General features: G+C 37.4%; 2 protein-coding genes across 3 annotated transcripts in view; one reads left to right on the forward strand and one right to left on the reverse strand.

Annotated features, from left to right (window-relative positions):
* Positions 1-8,629, forward strand: part of tmtops2b (teleost multiple tissue opsin 2b) — a 30,676-nt gene extending 22,047 nt beyond the window's left edge. Inside the window, exons 3-4 of the mRNA XM_055031683.1 lie at positions 630-863; positions 7,006-8,629. Of these exons, the coding sequence (XP_054887658.1) occupies positions 630-863; positions 7,006-7,158 (387 nt within the window). The 3' untranslated portion in view covers positions 7,159-8,629. The remainder of the gene's footprint in view (positions 1-629; positions 864-7,005) is intronic.
* The window catches only part of st6gal2a (ST6 beta-galactosamide alpha-2,6-sialyltranferase 2a), a 46,845-nt gene continuing 27,990 nt past the window's right edge, over positions 949-19,803 (reverse strand). For both annotated transcript variants that reach the window (XM_055031681.1, XM_055031682.1), the window contains exons 4-7: positions 13,719-13,816; positions 12,257-12,358; positions 9,499-9,673; positions 949-5,425 (exon numbers count right to left, since the gene is read on the reverse strand). In XM_055031681.1, the coding sequence (XP_054887656.1) occupies positions 5,178-5,425; positions 9,499-9,673; positions 12,257-12,358; positions 13,719-13,816 (623 nt within the window). In that variant the 3' untranslated portion in view covers positions 949-5,177. The remainder of the gene's footprint in view (positions 5,426-9,498; positions 9,674-12,256; positions 12,359-13,718; positions 13,817-19,803) is intronic.

The following is a 19,803-nucleotide window of genomic DNA, read 5'->3' on the forward strand; positions in this document are numbered from 1 at the left end:
CGTTTCTGCAAAAATACACAATTTTCTTGGATTTTTTGATGTTCCATGAGATTTAATGGAGGCAGAGCAATCATGGCTTAAAAGGGAGCTAAACACATATCCTTGGGTTGGTGAGCATTTCTCATCTTTAGTTTTAAATCAAATTGCGTCAAGCTGTGATTATATTGATGTATTTCCCTTACAGAGATATTGCTTCCCCCCCTTTTGCATCTCTGAAGCATTAGAAGTCTCCTTTTATACAACCTCTGGCTACATCACAAATTGATCATAGTTTACATTTTGCTAAATGCTTTTTCAACATTGTGAAATGAGCGTTTGAGGCTGAAAAGCTGTTGGTGTCCGTGCTTTAGTTTTCACCTTGAGCTGAACTCTCTTATTTATGAGGACTAAAATATTGAGGTCTCTACATTCAGGAGAGTGTTTCTTATTTGCAGGACTATTGGAAAAATCTTTTTACAGGATCCGATTTTGCATTCATTCCGCTGTTTTCTTTATCTAAAGCTTCTTATTTTGCCCAGCTTGTCTTTGTTGCTTATTTTCCTCTTAAATGGAGCCTGAAAATGTTTAATTTCTGCATTTTGATGTTTTACATTAAGGCAACTTTGATCCCTTTCTCTGTTGTCCGACAGGTTGGGAAAGTCCGGAAGACGGCAGCCAGAAGGAGAGAGTACCACATATTATTTATGGTTCTGACTACAGCAGCGTGCTACCTGTTGTGCTGGATGCCGTACGGCGTCGTAGCCATGATGGCAACATTCGGCCCACCCAACATCATCAGTCCCGTTGCCAGCGTTGTCCCCTCCCTGCTGGCCAAGAGCAGCACCGTCATCAACCCTCTAATCTACATCCTGATGAATAAACAAGTGAGCAACAGTATATTTTTTGTTGTATTTTACAATTTCGGTATGTTATTTCAATTTTAGAATTAGTGACACTTAACACTTTGGCATGTTTCAACAATTTTATTCACACAGTAAAAAAGGAGATAACAGCTCAAATCATACAAATTCTCCATTTAAATATCATTCGAGTTTAAGAAGAAGAAAACTCACTGAATAATAAAAATCAAGATCACCCTAAGGCTGCTGGGAGTGAAACAGGACCTCCTATCGCACTAAAGTATAACCTAAAATTAAATACTGAAAAATCCTTTAGAGACAGTGTGGTCCACAAGTTCCCACCATAGTAAATCAAAACAAGACATGAAAAGTAGGCCTCAAGAGAAAAAAAGGCTGGAGATCGGGTTGAAAGAACTTTATCATCAGTGTCTAAACAATGTACTCTTCCAACATCTATCCACCAGCTAATGTCAACATTTTTTACAGCTCCTCGTATTTAATACTGGCAATAAAAAAAAATCAGTACTTAAGTGGACAGGAAAAAAAACTATTAAGGTCACAGAGACTTCTCTGTGACCTTAAAAGTCACAGAGAGAAACCTTAATTTCCCAGAAGTTGTGTCTTTATTCTGAGTTTTTGTTCCACTTTAAAAGTCTGACAAATGATTTAAGGTGGAATTTGGCACAATACTGGATGAATGAAGTTGCCAGAAGGCATCAGGGACCAGCTGAATGCTATGTGGTCCGCAAGCATGCAGTAAAAGAAAGATGCAAAAACGTTCTTTAATAAAACAACAAAAACCTTAAAGCACAGTTGACTCCTACAACATTAATGACAATGATCTTCAGCACAACACAGCACACACAGTTCAAGACTCGACCCTAATCCTGACTTTTGCATGCTCTGTGCAACAGAAAGTACAAATGTACAATATGTTCAGGGCTTTTTGCACGTTCATTGTGCTACAATCACAACCATGTTAACACCCCTGCAGCGAGACCTGCAACCTGCAAAAGCATCATTTTGATTAGTCTTATTACAAGCCTTATTACTGGGGTTCTTAAAACAGACTGGGGTTGGGTATATGTTTACTTTGAAGAAGAAAAGTGTCAACAGGCCTTGCAAATGCTTCTAGTCTGAACCGGGAAGAGGGAGGAGAATATTGACTACAATTATTACTAAGCATGGGCCTGCATTACATTCTTTTGGTACAATAACTATCCAAAAAACATGCCAAAAAACATGCCAATTAAAAATAAAAATATATAACATGACATAATTGCTTTGGTTTAAAAATAGAAAAACATTTTTTCTACTGCTGGTAAAAATACATATTTAATATTAGTCTAACATTATATATTAAATTTAGTACTTTGACTACACAAAGAATACCCACCACATTTATGTCCAACTTATTGTTGTGCAGAAGAATTTCACCATTTTTGCAAGAACAGCCAACTAATGACTGCTGGTTAATTAGTTGGGCTATCTGCTGCGGTACACACTACAGTCTGTTGCTTTGTAGACATGCTAGTATCTTCTTAACTGTAGAAATAACTTCAAATGTCTGCATGGGTTTTTGTGCTGATAAAGGGAAAATTTTACAAGTTGGCGAGAGAACGCGCCGGTCAACCCAGCACCTCTGCTTGCATTTCTTTAAAATAGCATAAAATTATTAAAACCAACTTTTCAAAACCTTGGCACACACTGACCTCTGGGCATGCCCACTTTCTAGAAATAGCTTGAACATATTTTATCAAAACCTTTTCAATATCTCATTGTGGGAAATGCTTTCAGGGTTACACAATTTTGCATCAATGTGATGAAGCTTTTTTTTTCAACTAACATCTAAGTAATTCACTGAATTATGCATCATCTTATGCGTAGTGTACTACACATTATTTCACACTGATCAACCACAACATTGAAATCAGATGGGGAAAAGTATGTTGCTTTATTACTTGCTGTGAAATTCTTGTAAAAATGATTCTGGTAGTTTGACAGAAGTTCCCTTAAAATGTCTCAAATCTCTTTCCAGATCTGAAATTGTACTTGGCAACTATTTCCAAAAGAACTGTACACGATACTTCATAAAAAATAATTTTTTTGGCAGGATTAGTTTTTCTTTCCACAATGCAGAGAGAGGGAGTAGGGGAATTTAATGTTACATATTCATGTAATAATGGACAACTTAAGTGTTCTGCATGGTCTGGCCAACCTGCCAAAGTTGGTTTTCTTGTTCCAGTTTTTTCTGTCTCATGTCCTCGACCCCTTCTTGTCACAACGCCCCTAAAGAACTTTGCTTTCTTTCTCCTCCGCAAAACTTTTTCAACTTCCAGCAGCATCTTCCTGTGCTGCAATGCTAGCACTAATAAAGGCAAAAACCATGGTCTCTGTTTTAAATGTTCTATTTATTAAATTTGATTCAAGTCTAAATGCTAATTCTATTTTATTTTATCATTTCTCATTTTTAAAACTAAACAGCTATTTTCAAATAACTGAAACATAACTGCAGCCTCATTAAGAAGAGAAATACTTCTCTGAAACAACATCTCGGATGAAAAACCTACAAAGTCCAAATGGCTAACAACCAATGAGTATTTTGGATAGTTGAAGTCCCACATAAAAAAGCATCTACACAACAAAAGACTGATGTTTTAATGTGGTGGCTGACCATGAGTTTCTCATACTATTTGCAAAATCACAAATTTATATTAACACACCGTATATAAAACACCAAAAGTGAAAAATGGTACTCGATTTTAAAAGTACTTAGTAATTTCTTTCATAAAATAAAGATCGAATAACTTAAAATAAAAATAAAAAACACATACCCAACCCAAGTCAAACCCCAGTGGCAGCTTTTTCCTTTCTACACTACTGCAGCAGTCGCTTTTCTCCACATACGTCTTCAAATCTTTGATGAAACCACTACTGATTGCACACATTTATTAAAACACTTTCCTCAAGCCAAATATATTCTGACCTCCATTCCCGTGCTGACTTTAAACATCTACAGCTACTGCCGGATGTGGCACCGGCTCACTGCAAACATAAAGCAATCAAAACTTGGAGGCAAAGTAAATCCCGAGACACTGCTGGGCAAAAATCCCAGATTTTTAACCGTCTCTGTTCTGAGCCGTGGTGGATATTGGAACTCTGAACCATGTATAATTGTAAGGAATGCACTTTATCCAAAGTAATATCCCTGCGACGCATGTATGCAGACAGTACAGCAGAGGTGAGCTCCAGTACAGGGTTGGTCAAAGCAGGCAGTGGTAAAAATACATTCAATAAAGAGTGAAATGACAGCAGAGAACGATAAATTAAAATCTGAGGGGCTGGTGATTGTTGAGGCAGAGCTGAGAAATATATGACTGCAGGAAAATCCACTGCTCCACGCAGCATCACAATCAAACTGGATGGCAATGCAATACTGCCGCAGAATGTACTGCATTTATCTAAACAGTGACAAGGCAACCCGAGGAAAGTGTTCAGCTGACCATCAGGCACGGGGTTGTACTCAGCACCCGTTTTATTTTTTGGCCCCCATTTACGTTCATTTTTTACAAAACAAGTGCATCGTAAAAAAAAAAAAAAAAAAAAAAACAACCTCCACTGTGATCAAACTGGTGACGGTCAGTCATCGTGCAAAGAACAGTGATTTCAGACCAATCATAACACCAGTAGTGAGAAACTAACGCCCTGGTGACGACTCGAAGCGGCTTCTGATTCTGCTGGAAGATATGTACAGTAATGCGGATCATCCGTCTTTGAAAACTGTGCATTCTTTTTGTTGCTGCAATATGCGGACACTTTTATGAAATTCAGAGTGACTCTTCTCTTCACTCGAACCACTCTGGATTGTTAAAAAAGAAATCTGAAGTAATAAACTGTGGCTTTTCCTTCAAGTGGATTACCACCCATAAAACTGCAAAACATTTTTTTTCTTTATTCATTTTTTTTTTTTTTTTACATGACTGATACACACCAAGTTATTAAAAACTGACTTTCTATCTAAAACACTGATTTGTTGCTACCCTAGTCAGCTCCACAGCTAACGTGGCTCAGCTAAAGCAGAGTTTTTGTGTTTTACCTCTTCAGTCTCTCTTCAAGTAAATTGTTATTAAAGAAGGCAAGGTCTTTAGACAACCTTGGAGCCGATCCCTCCCTGGGGGGCTATGGCTTATGCTCTTACTGGGGCTAATTGGAAACGAGTAAGCCTCAGCCTTCTTGTCTGTTGTGGCTTTATTGCAACTCTCCCTTGGTCAACCAGCAAAGACTAGTGTATGCAGTTGTTTTTATTTTTTTACTTTCAGGCTCAGTGGGTTTTATATTTTAAATGTCACAGTCGATGGCGCTGAATCCCGGAATAGTTGCGCGTCCCTTCCTCCGGAGGTCGCTCTCGAGCCCCGTATTGATGCGCTGGATCAGGATCTTCTCGTAGAGGAGGGGGTGATAGGCGCCCAGTGTACAGGCAGCATCGTAGTATTGCTCGTGGTAGTGGCACAGGTCAGACTGCCTCATGGAGGGAATGTACTCGTACACGTGCACCTGCTCACACAGCGCCATCATCAGGAGAATGCCTGCAATGTCAATGTAAACAGGGAGAAAGGCCAGTGTTTATGCTTGAAATACTTGCAACCTTACATGTGCATATTTTTTGCAAACAAACTTTTTTTTAATTAAATGCTGATGTTTCTATTTCGCACCACTTTGCTAAAGAGGACCTCGTCGTGTTTGAGTTGTTGAAGTGATTTGTAATTTCTGACACTCTCCTTGCCATTTCTCAGGAAAACTGTAATACAGACTCATAGTTTGTCCAAACAACTCTGCTACAGAGCAGCGTTGGTTCACGGTGCAAGCTGCGGCAGTAAGTTGACTCGGGATAAACGTCACCTAGTTTTCGGAAACCGAAACCCCCAGGATATGCACATGCTTACTCCGAAACCTCCTCAGGATTTTCTCAAAGCCCACGTTCTAAAACGGGCCCCAGGGCAGAAACAACAGAAAGCACGGATGAAAACAATGTATGAAGAGTGGGTTCGGCTCACACAGCATGTGCTGCAGGAGAGCTTCTTGCTGTGACATGCTGGGAGCACAAATGGCATTCAGCATAAATCTATGTTAGTAGTTTTGTCACTCTTCATTGCTTTGCTCTTTCCTGCTGATTTCGGTTTATCATTCAGTCCCCGATTGTTTTTGTGCTCGCAGCCCTAAATGTCTCCACATGTCTAAATCTTCTCCACTGTTGCTCTCTCCGTGTGAACATTTTCAGCAAATTGTCAAACTGTGGACATGTTTAGTCGGCCCCATTTTTTAAATTATTCTTCCCACGCTGCTAAAAACCTTCGGGGCTTAAATATTGAACATGTCAAACGTTTATTTCTATAAGTTCAGTATTTTCTTACTTTCTATAAACTTTTGCAACTTCTTTGTGTCCACTACAAATAACTTGATATTTGCACTTATTTGTGTCACTGTTGTGCTTTTATTTCTCTGTGTGTTTGGATCATTTGTGTTACATTTGGTGGAAGTTTCAAGTCAAAAACCCCATTAGAAACATATTTACTAAGAAATGTGTTGAAATGTGAAAATGTGCTGTTTTTTCAATAGCATAAAGTGCAAAATAAACGACTATTTATTCCAATGTGTACCTCTCCTTATGGATAAGCTGGTGTATAGAAACAGAAAATGTTCTCTGATGCTGGCAAATGGTGACACTGCTAGAATAGAAGATGAATGGATAAAATAGCTTGTTTTCATGTTTCTTCTTGTACAGCTCAGATCTTGTATATTCTCAGATATTTTCCAGAATATCTAGAAAATACTTTTATCTTCATGACGACACACTGAAGAGATATTAATCACAATTTACAGTAAATTACTCTTCAAGTAATTGCACATCTTCTCTGTGATGTCAATTTTTCACAATTGAACCACTGAGCTATTAGAAGTTCGTTCTGTTCTTTATTATTACCTGCTGTGATGCCCTCTATTTTAATTCGGAAACTGAAAAGATCAACATTTTTGTAGGAATGCTCCGTACAAACACAGAATTAGATAAAAGAAAAACAGTCCCGATCCACAGACAAAGAGACTCCTTGTCTCTTAAAGACGAGGACAAATCTGTTCACTGTGTATCTTTGTCTTTTTTGTGCGTCAGTTCTACAGGTGTTTCCTGGACCTGTTCCACTGCACTCACTGGTCGTCAGAAAAAGGCAACACTTCGATGCCCTCCAAGACGACAGTAATCCCCTTGAACCGCAGAGTCCACAGCAACACAGTGGCCCAGATCTCTACAGATGCTCTCAACTAGTCTTACACCAACCGCTCCTCCCCTTCTCAACCTCATGACCCAAGCATGAAAGTCCCACCAGTGACCCATCTGAACTAATATGCAGTCGTGACAGCTTCAACGATTCCAAAAATACTTTCCACGGGATTTCAGAGGCTGTATGCAAGGATTAGCTTCCTCTCCGCTCAAGGCGATGCTTGGCGATGTCGTCTCGCACGAAGTCAGCCTTACGTGTCATCCTAAACATGTTGCACTGATTGAGGTCATGGCTTTCTGCTGCCACTTTGATTTTCTTCCATGCCATAACCTTGGCATGGAAGAAAATCAAATAATGAAGTTAATAGAAAATAATGCCATACATTTTCTACCAATACAATACTGTTCTGACAATTTGCTTGCCAATACAGAAAACAACCAACAGCTAATGTTGCCAGAACCCAAGGAAGACGGATGATATAGGTGAATAATAATCTCTGGCAACACTTTTATTTTTCTGTGAAAAAAATAACATGGCTGCTGTGTACTGGGCTTTTTCAAAGCGTACTTGTTTGAATTTCTTTTTATTTCCTCAAGCCATCTTCTGGATTCCTCTGCCACTCAATTTCTGAGTATTTAAAGGACTTTTTAAGGTATAAATTAATCAGAAATCCACTTCATGTTTGCTCAGATGTTCCCTTTAAGTCAATTTGTACACCACTCTGTATCAATGCGTTACCATTTCATTCCAGCCTGCTTTTCATATCTTAAACTGTGTCAAACCCACGTAGGCCACCTGATTCATTTTTTGTGTATAATCTTAAGACCAATTCATTTTCAAATAAATGTCCTTCTAAATTAGATTTTATTTGTATTGATTTTGGTTGCAAATAATACAAAAAAAAAGATAAATACTCTATATTTCACCTTTCAAGACACAAATTCAAAATGTTACAAAAAGCAATTAAGTTACCGAGAAAGATTCACCTACATGGATTTTCTCAAAACGCTGCTTTGCTTTCCTCCAATAGTGTTGTGTTGACTTTAATCAGTATTATCCTCCTAATGACATTTTAATAAGGGGGACATAACCAATCGCTATCATCATCTATTCACACGTTCATTAAATAAATCTGCTGAAGTGCAAGTAAGATCAAGGAATCAGACTGAATAGCATTTCCTTTTCTGATACACATGACACTACGGCTGAATTATTGCAGCACTGCATCTGCTTTTAAATGTTTTGGGGTTTTTTTCTGTTAAAAAAACTGGAAAAGGAAAAGCTTGAGTTTATTCTTCAGTTATTCACTCTGTCCTTGGAAAAGCCAGCCAAATAGAAACTTCTGCCTTGCTTCAAAATTTAGTCATAAATTTTGGGACTAAAACCTCTCCAGAGTTTTTTAGCACTTTGACTGTAAATAAAGCAAAATGTTTCAAAGGATCACAAAGTACATGTTCCACCACCATTTATCTTGTATGTAGCCAAAACCTAATAAATTTGTCTTGTCATAATGTTCTAACGTCTATAAAATGTTGCATTTCTTTCACATTATTTCTCTCCTCATGCTACGTCTTTACATTAAAGCCTACCTGTACCAGATTAAGATGTGTTAAAATAAAACCCACTCTACCAACGAGAAGTCGCAGGAAGGAAAGCTGCAGTGTCCCACGGTGGCAATGAGACAATGAGACGGGGAGCTAAATGTGATATCTGTGGGGGAGCTCAAAATATCTGAGGCTGTGATGCAACACATTAAGAGTGATTATGGAGGTTGTACACGCCTCCTACATAAGCGTCTCAGAAAAATCTTGACCCTTTTTGCATTTTTTTTCCCCAAGTAGAAATGAATAAAAACAAGACCCAACCACTTTTAGCGCATCTACTTGGCTGTGACTAACACAGCGAAACATTCACAAGGTCTAAATGAGAAAACGACTATAATTTGTTAGAGATGGAGTTGCTTTCCTGCGATAATGATACCTGAAGCCAGTTGTGTATTCTGACAGTGTGACACGAGTCCCTGTGGACGCGCTTTCCACTGAAAGATTTTATTGTTCATGTATTTGGCTTAAATAAAAATCCATATGCGGCAAAAATTCACGCATCATTTTTGGACTCTTGAACTTGGCAAGCGGAAACACTGCATGCAAAAACTGGTCAATTAATGTTTGACTGGCTCCAAATCGGACCTTAATCTAAGAAATGTCTCCAAATTGCTTTGCTAAATAAATTTATGACAGAAATTATTCACTAGAAAGAAAGGAAATTATCCATCAGATTAATGTTTCAGAGCTTAAACAGCTGGAAACTAAAAAGTACAAAGGCGACTGCAGGAATGGTGAAATATGTAGCTCCCATATTTCGCTGCACGTGTGTTTCGTCACCTATGAACCCAGAGGAGGGGGGATTGGGCTGGATGTTCTCCTGAGTGTTGCTCTGAATCACATCCCACAGTCGCCACACGTAGCTGGGGTGAAGGATGTAGAAGGGCTGGTCGGGGTGGGCTTTACGGTGATCAATGTACGGACCAAACAGGTTGTAGTCCGGACTGGCATACCACTGGGGAAAAGACAAAAATACAAAAAAAAAAAAGATGGAGCGAGAAAGAAATTCATTTTAAATTCTTAGACATAAAACATTTTCAGGTTTCAATAATTACTATAATAAAAGTTCTAGCATTTAGTATTGGTGCTTTAAAAACTAAACTTACTAGATAATCTATACTTGATGACTGCAGTGCTAAAAACCTCCATATTTTTTATTACCCTTAAATCTGTTTTGTAAATCAGATTCTTCCAGCATTTTGACATTCAAAACGAATCGAGACCCTTTTTTAAAAAAAGGTTGTTCGATTCCCTAAATGACGAAGGAAACAGGAAGAGTTTTGTAAATCCATCAGTCACCGCCTAACAAATAATCCTAAATAATGATCTGGTTTGTTGAATTAACTTTGTTACCAGTTAATTAAATTTTTTTGGACTACAATTATAATAGCAGAGTGTGTTTATACTCAGCAGGGAAGCCACCACAGGAAACTTTAAGCAGACAGCTGAGCATATGAATGTTTTTCCACAGCGTCAATACAGCAGATTGACTGAAGTAGGCAGTTTCCATCAAACCCCCACCAAAAACAAAAAAAAAAAGAAAAACGCATAAAAACATTGAAAGCAGCATGAAACATCTTGAAGCTTCTGGGTGCATTTTGTTTGCGACATCATTTAATTAAAAGGCAGCTGTAAAAGTTGTCATTGCTTGTAAAGTCAATAAATATATTTTCAATCCATTAGAACAAATCGGAGGTCATTTTTGGAAATTAAGAATTACATTTTTTGAATTGTTCTACTCATGTTGAAAGGTTCAACAGATCTAATTAAGCTGCCTACCAGGGTGAGAAAAATATAAAAAAGAAACATGAAGACACTTGCAGAAGATGAAAGGCTCATATGCTGTCAAGCATTTCAAGTGAAGTCGGCAAAATTTCTTTTGTCTTGAAGATGAACTGGCACTTCGGCTTTATATTCATCCCTGATTTACCGTTTCTACTCAGGCCAGAGCAGCACGTGGTCGTGAATCTTAAATTTTATCTGCCATCGTATCTTTTCACTGAGCCAACCCCGAGCATCAATTTTGATGTGTTTATTTCATATTTGACTCTGCAATATATTCAGTTGTTCTTTGTTGCCTCCACTGTTAGTTGGTCATGTTTTATTTATTTGTCGTTAGGCTTTAAAAATGCCTGATGACAGAACAAGATGGACTTAACACGAAATTGCTTCAGTTCAACATGAAGAATACGCAAGTCAGCAGAGATCACCAGGTTTTTTCCTTTTCATTATTTGCCGTCAGAGTCAAGATGAGACTTAATTAAATTAATTGAACCAAACACTATTATTAAACACAGAGATTACTTTTTAAAATAGAGTATTTAGAATTAACAAGAATGAAAAAAGTAGAGATTCATCGATCCACCGATTTCAAATGATTATGGTTTCAACTGAAGCAAAATATGCTTCAGTTGAAACATATTTTCTTCCACTTTTTCCTGTAATAAAAATATTAATAGACACAGAAAAAGGAAGAGAAAGAAAATATTTTCAGGAAAAGTCCCGGGCCACAAATCGAACCAGTGGATGACTTTTCAAAGTGCTGGAAACTACATTTTAGTAGCGTTCTTGATTTGGTAAATTCAGACAATATTGTCATCTCTTGACAGCAGCACAAGAGGCCAGGCTGTTGAGACGAGAGCTTTCCAAGCATCGTGCCATTTACAAAAATCTTGACAATAATCCTTCTCCCTTTCTTCTTGTGCCTGAGAATTTCTCATGGTGAAACCACAGAAGAACACTGAACATTATTTGAATGAGTAAACCAATTAACCTTTTTTTTTTTTTTTTTTTTAATCTGGTTTTGTTCCCAGTTTTTCTGAACAACCTTTGCCATTTCTTGATGTGGTTGTTGTGTGAAGCCGCTAAAGCACAAAGTAAAATAATTTTCTTCTGTTTCAACCCAGAGAAAGCTAATCAATGATCTAGTGCATTTTTTTTGTAACGTCATACTGAGGAATAATTTAAACTATTCAGACCGCAGACCACCAACAGCATAAATGCAAATCAATTTTTATTGCAAATACAAAAGTAGAATGGATCTCACAGATTGCTGGAACTAGAGATGCATAAATCATGCTTTTCTGGCTGAAACCAGTTTCTGGATGTATTTGCAGGTTGAGCTGCTGTTATTCTCATTTTGACCAATTACAATATTTCTTCCCAAGGACTGCAGCACATAAAAGAGGAGACAGAGCTGCTAGTTCTCTCATGCAGCAGAAGATAAAGAAATGACAGGATTATCCATATTTAAGTGTTAAAGAATATGAACCCAACATATAAAGTAAAGTAAACTAGACGCATGAGAGTAAGAACTGAAGAAATGTGTGATCCTCTCTGGGAATTATAAGCTCAGATATCATGTCTGAAGTGACGTTGGCAATGCGACGGGGAAGGAGAACATTTCTATGAAGTGTGACAGATGCATACTGGATTTCCTATAGTCTGCAATTCACGCATCACAGCATCGATGTTTATGAATTTATAATCCTTTAAAACCGCTGATGCATAACCAGCCGGCCCTCTGCAGGGTACATACCTTCTGCAAGTTAACATTGTAAGGTGCAGGATCCCAGGCCACCAGCGTTATGTTCTTATAGATGGAGCTCATGTTGAACTCATGCTTGGGAATCGCCAAAATCTGTGAAGAGAAAATATGACAAATTAATGCATCAAGATACAGTTCTGGAAAAAATTAAGAGCCAGCTGCACTAAAGCGTCATTGTTTTTCCACCAAATATCAGTTTTTGAACTCCTCTAGAGTTAAAACATTAGTATTGTTGTTTTTAAATGAATATTAACTTGTTTTCTTTACATTGTTTGAAGTCTGGAAGCACTGCATCTTCTGCAAATAAATGCAAAATTTTTGTTTGCAATTTCAGAGACATGTCATGAAATAACAGAACAATACATCTACAAAAAGTAAAATTAGAGAAACTGATTGTTTTAAGTAATTTTTTTCCAGAGATGTATATATTCTCTATTTGCTTTTGTTAAACTGAAACAAAAAAAATAATTAATATCTGGTCTTTTCCAAACCAGTCAAGCAAAAATGTGATTGCTCTGCACAACTCCAATTTATATCATTATAAAACATTAAAGGTATGCTGTGTAAATCCAAATAGCTGTAACCTGAGTCAACATTAACAAAACTGAAAACAGTCATTAATTGTATGATTATTAATTTTTCATACTGAAACAAATCGTTAAAGAGTCTGTTGTCAAACAGAAGATTTCAAATTTAACAACCGTTTCACTGGAAGACCTGGTACAAAGCATTTGTGCAAATATGCTGTTAATTAGCTTTTTTTCCCCGAACATTGGTTTCGTCTCCAGACATCCTCACCCCGACCTCAAACAAGTTCACCCAGAAGTATTCTGGTGAATTCACGTGCTGCCATATTTATTTTAGAAAGATGATGTTTTCCCCTGGCAACCTACTCAGACATGCATGGTCTGAACTTGGGATGAATTGACTGAGAAGTCCACTTGTGTGGTGATAAGCAGCTGTTTTTCACCAAAGAGCAACCTTTCTTTTTGTAAAATAATGGACGTCAAATTGTTTTAAAAAGGTTTATAATAGGGTTATTTTTGTAAAAAAAAAAAAAAAAAAGTAAATACTAACATCTTTCCCGAGTGTCGACACTCGACTGTGTGCTCTTAAATCGAAACTTCTCAATACCCATCCCACAAAGCTTTTCAGTTTTGTTTAGTAAAAATGACAAACTGGCATTAATTTAAAGTCCCAAATTGAAAGAGCGGTTCATTCATTTTACAAAGACTGGAATATTAAACTTCCACCTTCGATTTACAATAATAAAACTCCTCGTATCCTGAATGAGTCATTGTATTTTGTATCGACTGAGAGACTTTCAATCAGTTTTAACGACAAAGCCCCGTTTGAGAAGTACAATACAGGAACTTTTCAGGTGAATCAGAGAACTGCACAAGTCTGAAATACAAAATTATTTAAACCAATTTGATGCCAGATTTCGACGTACCTGTGAGTTGATGATGCGGATGGTAGTTTTGTTTCCCACATCATGCTCATATCCCTCCGTTGGGGCCGCGTTGAACCGCAAAACTGCATCATGAGCGTCTAAATGACAAACAAGGGCCAAAGTCAACAGAAGGATAAAGGATTGAGCTGATATCAAAGTACACAAAGAGGTAGGAGTGGGCAAAGAAACGATCTCAAACTGTGAGGGATTGGAAGATGTTAATGAGCGATCATGAAATATTCTACAAAGCACTTTCTATGAATTGCAGATTCTTGTTCTTGCTCAGGTGCGTTCATTGATATTCCTCTTAATACCTCAACTTATGCGGCAGGAATTAAATACGTTACTGGCTTAATGATTACCATGAAACAATTACAACAGTATTACTTTTTGTGCATTCACAATTAGAACTATATTTAGCAACTGAGTTTGCAACAAATGAAAATAAAAATCAGATTTTTGTCCCAGATGTGTGGCAGTAAGGTCAGGATGTTAAAAACATCAAAGAGCAAAAAGTGTTGCATCATTAAACTTTGAACTTTACAACTGTAAAAGAACAGCATTTAGAAGGCGTTTCCTCCTCACTACTTTAAAATGAAAAACTTAAAAAAAGCAGCTCTCATCCAGCTGTCACTGTCTACTAGCTGGCAGCAGTTCGGGAACATTTGGATGGATGTTGATGCTCTTTCGGATCCTCTGGTTTGTCACATTTGTTTGGATTGCTAGCGTTGTATCCGAGGGTGTGATCACACTCAGCTGAGTGGCCAATGCAGTACCATATTTGTGCCATTATTAATAGAATGAAAAAGACAAAACCTTCACAATAAAAGCATCAGAGTAGACTAAGCTATTTAAAATGTTGGTAAAAAAAAAAAAAAAAAAAAAAAAAAAAACATCTAATGCTTGATGCATTGTGTTCAGGCTTCGATTTTTCCCTGACACATCAATTAAAACCTTCTGTTTTAATTGATATGTCAATTAAACCCTGTTTTAATTGACATATCAATTAAAACAGAAGGTTTTTGATTGATATGTCACCATCTGAATGGGAATGTGACAGTGTGATTAAGTAATAATTACAAGTCAAAATCTAAATTACATGATACACTTGTTATAAATACTGCCATTACCAATATTAATTGTGACACAGACGCTAAAGATAAACCAACTGTGATAAAAAATTTCCTCAAAAATCATAATATAGAATTTTCTTAGTAATGAATCTGGCTGGATATGGAGGCGAGAGTGAATGTTACCCAAGTATTTTTTTTATTTTTAAATTAAAATAAATTAAACTTTGAGCTACAACGTAAAACTACTTGAAAGACTATTTTAAAATATTTCTTAAATTATGTCTGATAAAAATTGGCAAATTAATGCAAACTCATTAAAACATGGTTAGAAATAGTATTTGGCCTAATTTATAGTGTTATGTTCTTTAAGAGCTATGATTTTATGTAGGAAAATCTTAATTAAAACTTTGATCAGAAGGTTGTGATGCGATGTTTTTGGGGCCACTATTCAGAAGAGATGAAGCTCATCATGTCAGCAAAGTGAGGGAGAATTACCCTCACAATTTTAAAATAATCAAAGTTTTTTTGGGGGGGGTTAAATAATCCAACCTATGCAAATTTAAAGTTCCTCCAACTCAATTGTGTCCATCATCGCTGACAACAAGCAGTACTAAAGCGCTCCCTGGTGGTTGGCTCAGGTTACTGATGGGTGAAGAGTAATGAGTTCTCTACTGAAAACATTTTCACACCGCACGGCCGTGAAACGATTCCTTTGACGTCCTCTGATGTTTATTTGCCTTTGTGAAATCTGGAGCTTAACAGATGGTGCAGCATTTACATACATTTCAGACTATTTGCTGATCGATTGAGCTTCAGAAATCCCCCTCTCGCGTCGAACTGACACATGGAATAATGATCCTTCAGCTTATGAGCCGACTCTTCTTCATCATACATACAGCCCTTCAGCAAACAGTTGAGCTTAGCCGGCTACGCTAGAGAAATACTCAAAACACGTCTCTCATTCAGAGCTCTACTAAAATGGTAGACTTTAAATGACCGTCTCCCCAGACAGATTGTCGTTTTTCTTTTCATGTTCATCAAGGTGAAAGTTTTTCCCAAAAAAAATCTTAGCATTGGCGTTTTGTTTTGCAATATCATTAAAAAACCAGTTTCTCAAAAATGAAGCTGCTCTAATTTAAAGACACACAGTCGATGTGTTTCTGAACGCTAGTGGTTTCTGCAGATAATTAAACAAAGAACTAAGAGAAATCAGTCATGACCTTCATCACACATCCACACAACAAAAACACAAAATAATGGCGCCATTATTTAAGAGTCATGATGAAAACATTACACTGAAAAAAGAAGAACATGTCTTAATAAATTTATCTTCCAGAATGTCACAACCTTGAAAGCCAGGTTACAGGACAATTTAACCTTCCAGCATAATATATATGGCAAATAAATCACATTAACCTAAACTTAAGATACTGAAAACTAAGGAAATTCTGAGTCATGACATTAACAAGCAGGGACATAAGTTCAAATATCAAACATCCACAGAAGAAAAGCACAAAATGGTCCTACTGTTATGTGACAGACGTAACAATATTCATCCATCCATTATCTGTAAACCCTTATTGGGGTCAGGACTTGCTGGTGCCCATCTCCAGCTGCGTTCCGGGCGAGAGGCGGGTTCACCCTATCTGATTCCACCATTAGAGGGCATTTTGTCATTTCCTCATTCATTTTCAGCAGATATTCTCCAAGTCACAGCAGAGGGAGCTAAACTGTATACAGGAGTATCGTAATGAAATAAAGCATTAACAATATTATTTTAGACGGGTTTTTTTTTTTTTTTGCTTCATGCTGACAAAAACACAATGTTAAGAATTTTGAATCTAAACAATAAAAGGTTTTAGGGATTTTTAATCCAGAAATAATGTATTACAGCCCACGTTATTATCAGACAGACTTCTGACCAAACAGTCTGAAACTATCTGCAGAATGAGATTCAAAAAGTGTTATTCTTAAAGAAGCTGGATGCTCATAGAGGAGCCTGTTTGAGCAAGTTGGCGGAAAGTTGAGTGGAAGGAAAAAGTGTGATTGGAAAAAATTCCACAACCAACACGGACAAGATGACAGTGAAACTAAGATTATGAACATTTTGGGAAGATTCCCAGACACAGATGCAACAATGGACAGAATACAGACGCAATGACAAGATGGGCAAAATTTGTTGAGCTGCTCTCATCCTAAGCTCAGAGTGTGAGAAGTGACTTGTCTGGGGTAAAAAGAAAAAAGACTGACCTTTTCCTCAGGCTTTCAAAGTTCTTATGTTAAATAAAAATAAATCTCATATTTAATTTGGAAATTAAGGTTGTAGAGTCTGTAAGAAGTGTAGAGAGGCACAGAATCTGCTTGAGGTCCAGAATGACGTTCACTGTTATTGAACTTATTGGTGATTACTTTTCATAAGGCAGACACATTTTTTATTTATTTTAATCTAATGTCCTAAATTTCGACCTAACACTTCTTTGTATGTTTTTGTCAGATCAGATCAAATTAAACAGAAATAAAATCTTTCCAAAGTTGTTACTTTTTCAAAAATATTACAATATTTTAATTTTCAGTTTTATTAATTAATTTATTCTTTATTTATTTGACTTTTATTGATACAGATTGTCTCAATTAGATCCCAGATCTCATTTACAAGAGCGACCCGTTTTGATAAAACGCAGTTTTAAATTGGATGAGAGAAAACACAACCAGCAGCATAAAAAGCCACAGACAATTTATCACAATAACAAACTGAATGTTATATCACTTGTGCCATGCAATAAAAAGACAATGCAACAAAATATACTTTTTTTCTTTACCGGCTTGTTGACGCGCCCTTTGTTTTGAAAACATAACATTGAAAAGAATAGATTACATTTATTCCCCCCCACAGTCTCATTAATCATTTGTTCACCAGCCTGACATGGGAGTATCTGTTTCTGCATCTTTGAATGATTTGTTGTTCTAACATTGAGTGCCTTCGCCCTCGGATTGGGTGTTGTTCCCTCCATCCACCAGATGATGGCAGTCACCCACCGTATCACTTCCACACGTTTGACTCAACTCCAGAGCAGCAAACCACTCACATAAAGGTTTCAGCCAGTGGAAACACCAAAGTCAAAATGCCAGTAAACCTGCATGTGCCACGACAAAGATGTCAGATTTTCATTTATTTTCAAGCATATTGATTATTAGTGATGAGCTGCATAATGCGCATTGAAACCGTCTTTCGAAAAGCACAACAGGGCGACGGCAAGTAGAGAAAGATCAATGCAGTTTGATTTCCTGTGGAGGCCGAACTAAAGAACTGCTGTCATGTAAAAGCTAGCTCTTCCAGCGCCACATGGTTGCTTGGTGGATACTGTGGCCACATGACGCTTGTCTTGTCCGTCGAGTTGCATCAAGTATCGTACCCCTTCTTTATGCATTGAGAAAAGGGATGACGACACACTGAGTAAACACCCCTGCTGCTGTATTGTGTTTGTATAAATGGAACAAACGTCAGTGCCGATGACCATGAATAATAATTTTTTTAAGCCATTTTCAAATGTATTTGTACAAATATACTGTTGAAACCACATACTTACACACACTGCCTAACAATACAACTTATCTTTTCTTACTGTTAGTGAGTAAGCCATACTAAACCTATCCTATTTTTTAGTTATATCTCTCATTTTACTGGCAGTTCACAATAGCTTAGACTGCAATGTGTGTAAACCACATGCGAGTGCCTGAATTGGAATATCGTAGCTTTTTAAGTTTGTAATAAGTTAATTCAACACATCTGTGGTTCAATTGACACACCTGTGAAAAATAGAAACAGTGAAATGTGCCTATCAACTGCAGAGCAAAAGCCCTTGATAAGAAACTGGCAGAGGCAGATAAGAGGGTCTTATCTGAAGTGAAACGGATCCTTTACTGACATGGGCGCGAAGGCCACTCTCAAAGGAAGAAGCCATTATTTCAGAAGCAAGTAAAAAGACAGATTAAAGTTTGCATGTTCAAAGATGATTTATTTTTAACTTCCTGTGGTCTGATGACACAAAAATAGTTTGTTCAGCCTTTTCAGCCATTTGGAGGATAAAGGCGAGACGCTTGCAAACCCAACAACACCATCCCATCTGTGAAGCGCAGCGGTGGCGGCAGAGTCATGTTGGGTTAGTTAGCTGCAAAGTGGCTTAACGTCAACAAAATTAATGCTTTGGAGTGGCCATCACAAAAACCCAGAAAAACTCTTAGAAAGTCCATGGACACGTCTGCGAGCGGTGGCCTAAAACCGGACTCAGTTACGCTAGCTCTGACTCATGAGATGATAACCAAAAGTAAATCATTATGAACAGCTGATCCAAATCAAAATGTCGTGGCACTTCGCAAGTAGAAAGAATTTCAGTCATCCAAGTTGAAGATTTAGTCTGATTTCATGACGAATAACGAGGAAAAATGGTTTCAGAGAAAAAAGTAAATGTTTGGTTTCAACTGTACAAGAATGTAAATCTGTTGACTTGCATACGACGACAGAAACAGGTGAACCTTGTTTGCTCAAGACCATCTCGGTGTGTATCAAATTACAAGAGGGAAAACAAGAACAAACACAGAGGCTAAAGGTAGAAGAGGATTTCATGTGCATGAGGAATGTGAAATAGAGACAAAATTGGATATACAATCAAGCTGCCTGTTCTTATTTGTCAAATCAGATATGTCCTTTGAGGAGACAGGAGAAAAACTCACAAAACATGTACGGCAATCGCAAGCAAAAGGGTATAGAGGAATAAGAATTTAGTCAGCATTTCTATAAATGTGCAGGAATCTTTTAGCACTTCAGGCTATTTCACATTAAGGAGAGCTGTGGAAAGACTAAAGCAGAACGACTAACGTTTTCACTGACACAGCACAACAAGTCAATTCCACCGTGACCGCAAGATCAAGTGCATAATGCAGGTTTACATCACCTGCATCTGATTTTCCAAGAAACCTGCTTAGTCAGTTCCTCTCTGTCCAGGACGATGTCG

Source organism: Poeciliopsis prolifica, unplaced genomic scaffold (assembly GCF_027474105.1).
Source record: "Poeciliopsis prolifica strain line A6 unplaced genomic scaffold, Auburn_PproV2 SCAFFOLD007, whole genome shotgun sequence".
NCBI classification, from domain to species: domain Eukaryota; kingdom Metazoa; phylum Chordata; class Actinopteri; order Cyprinodontiformes; family Poeciliidae; genus Poeciliopsis; species Poeciliopsis prolifica.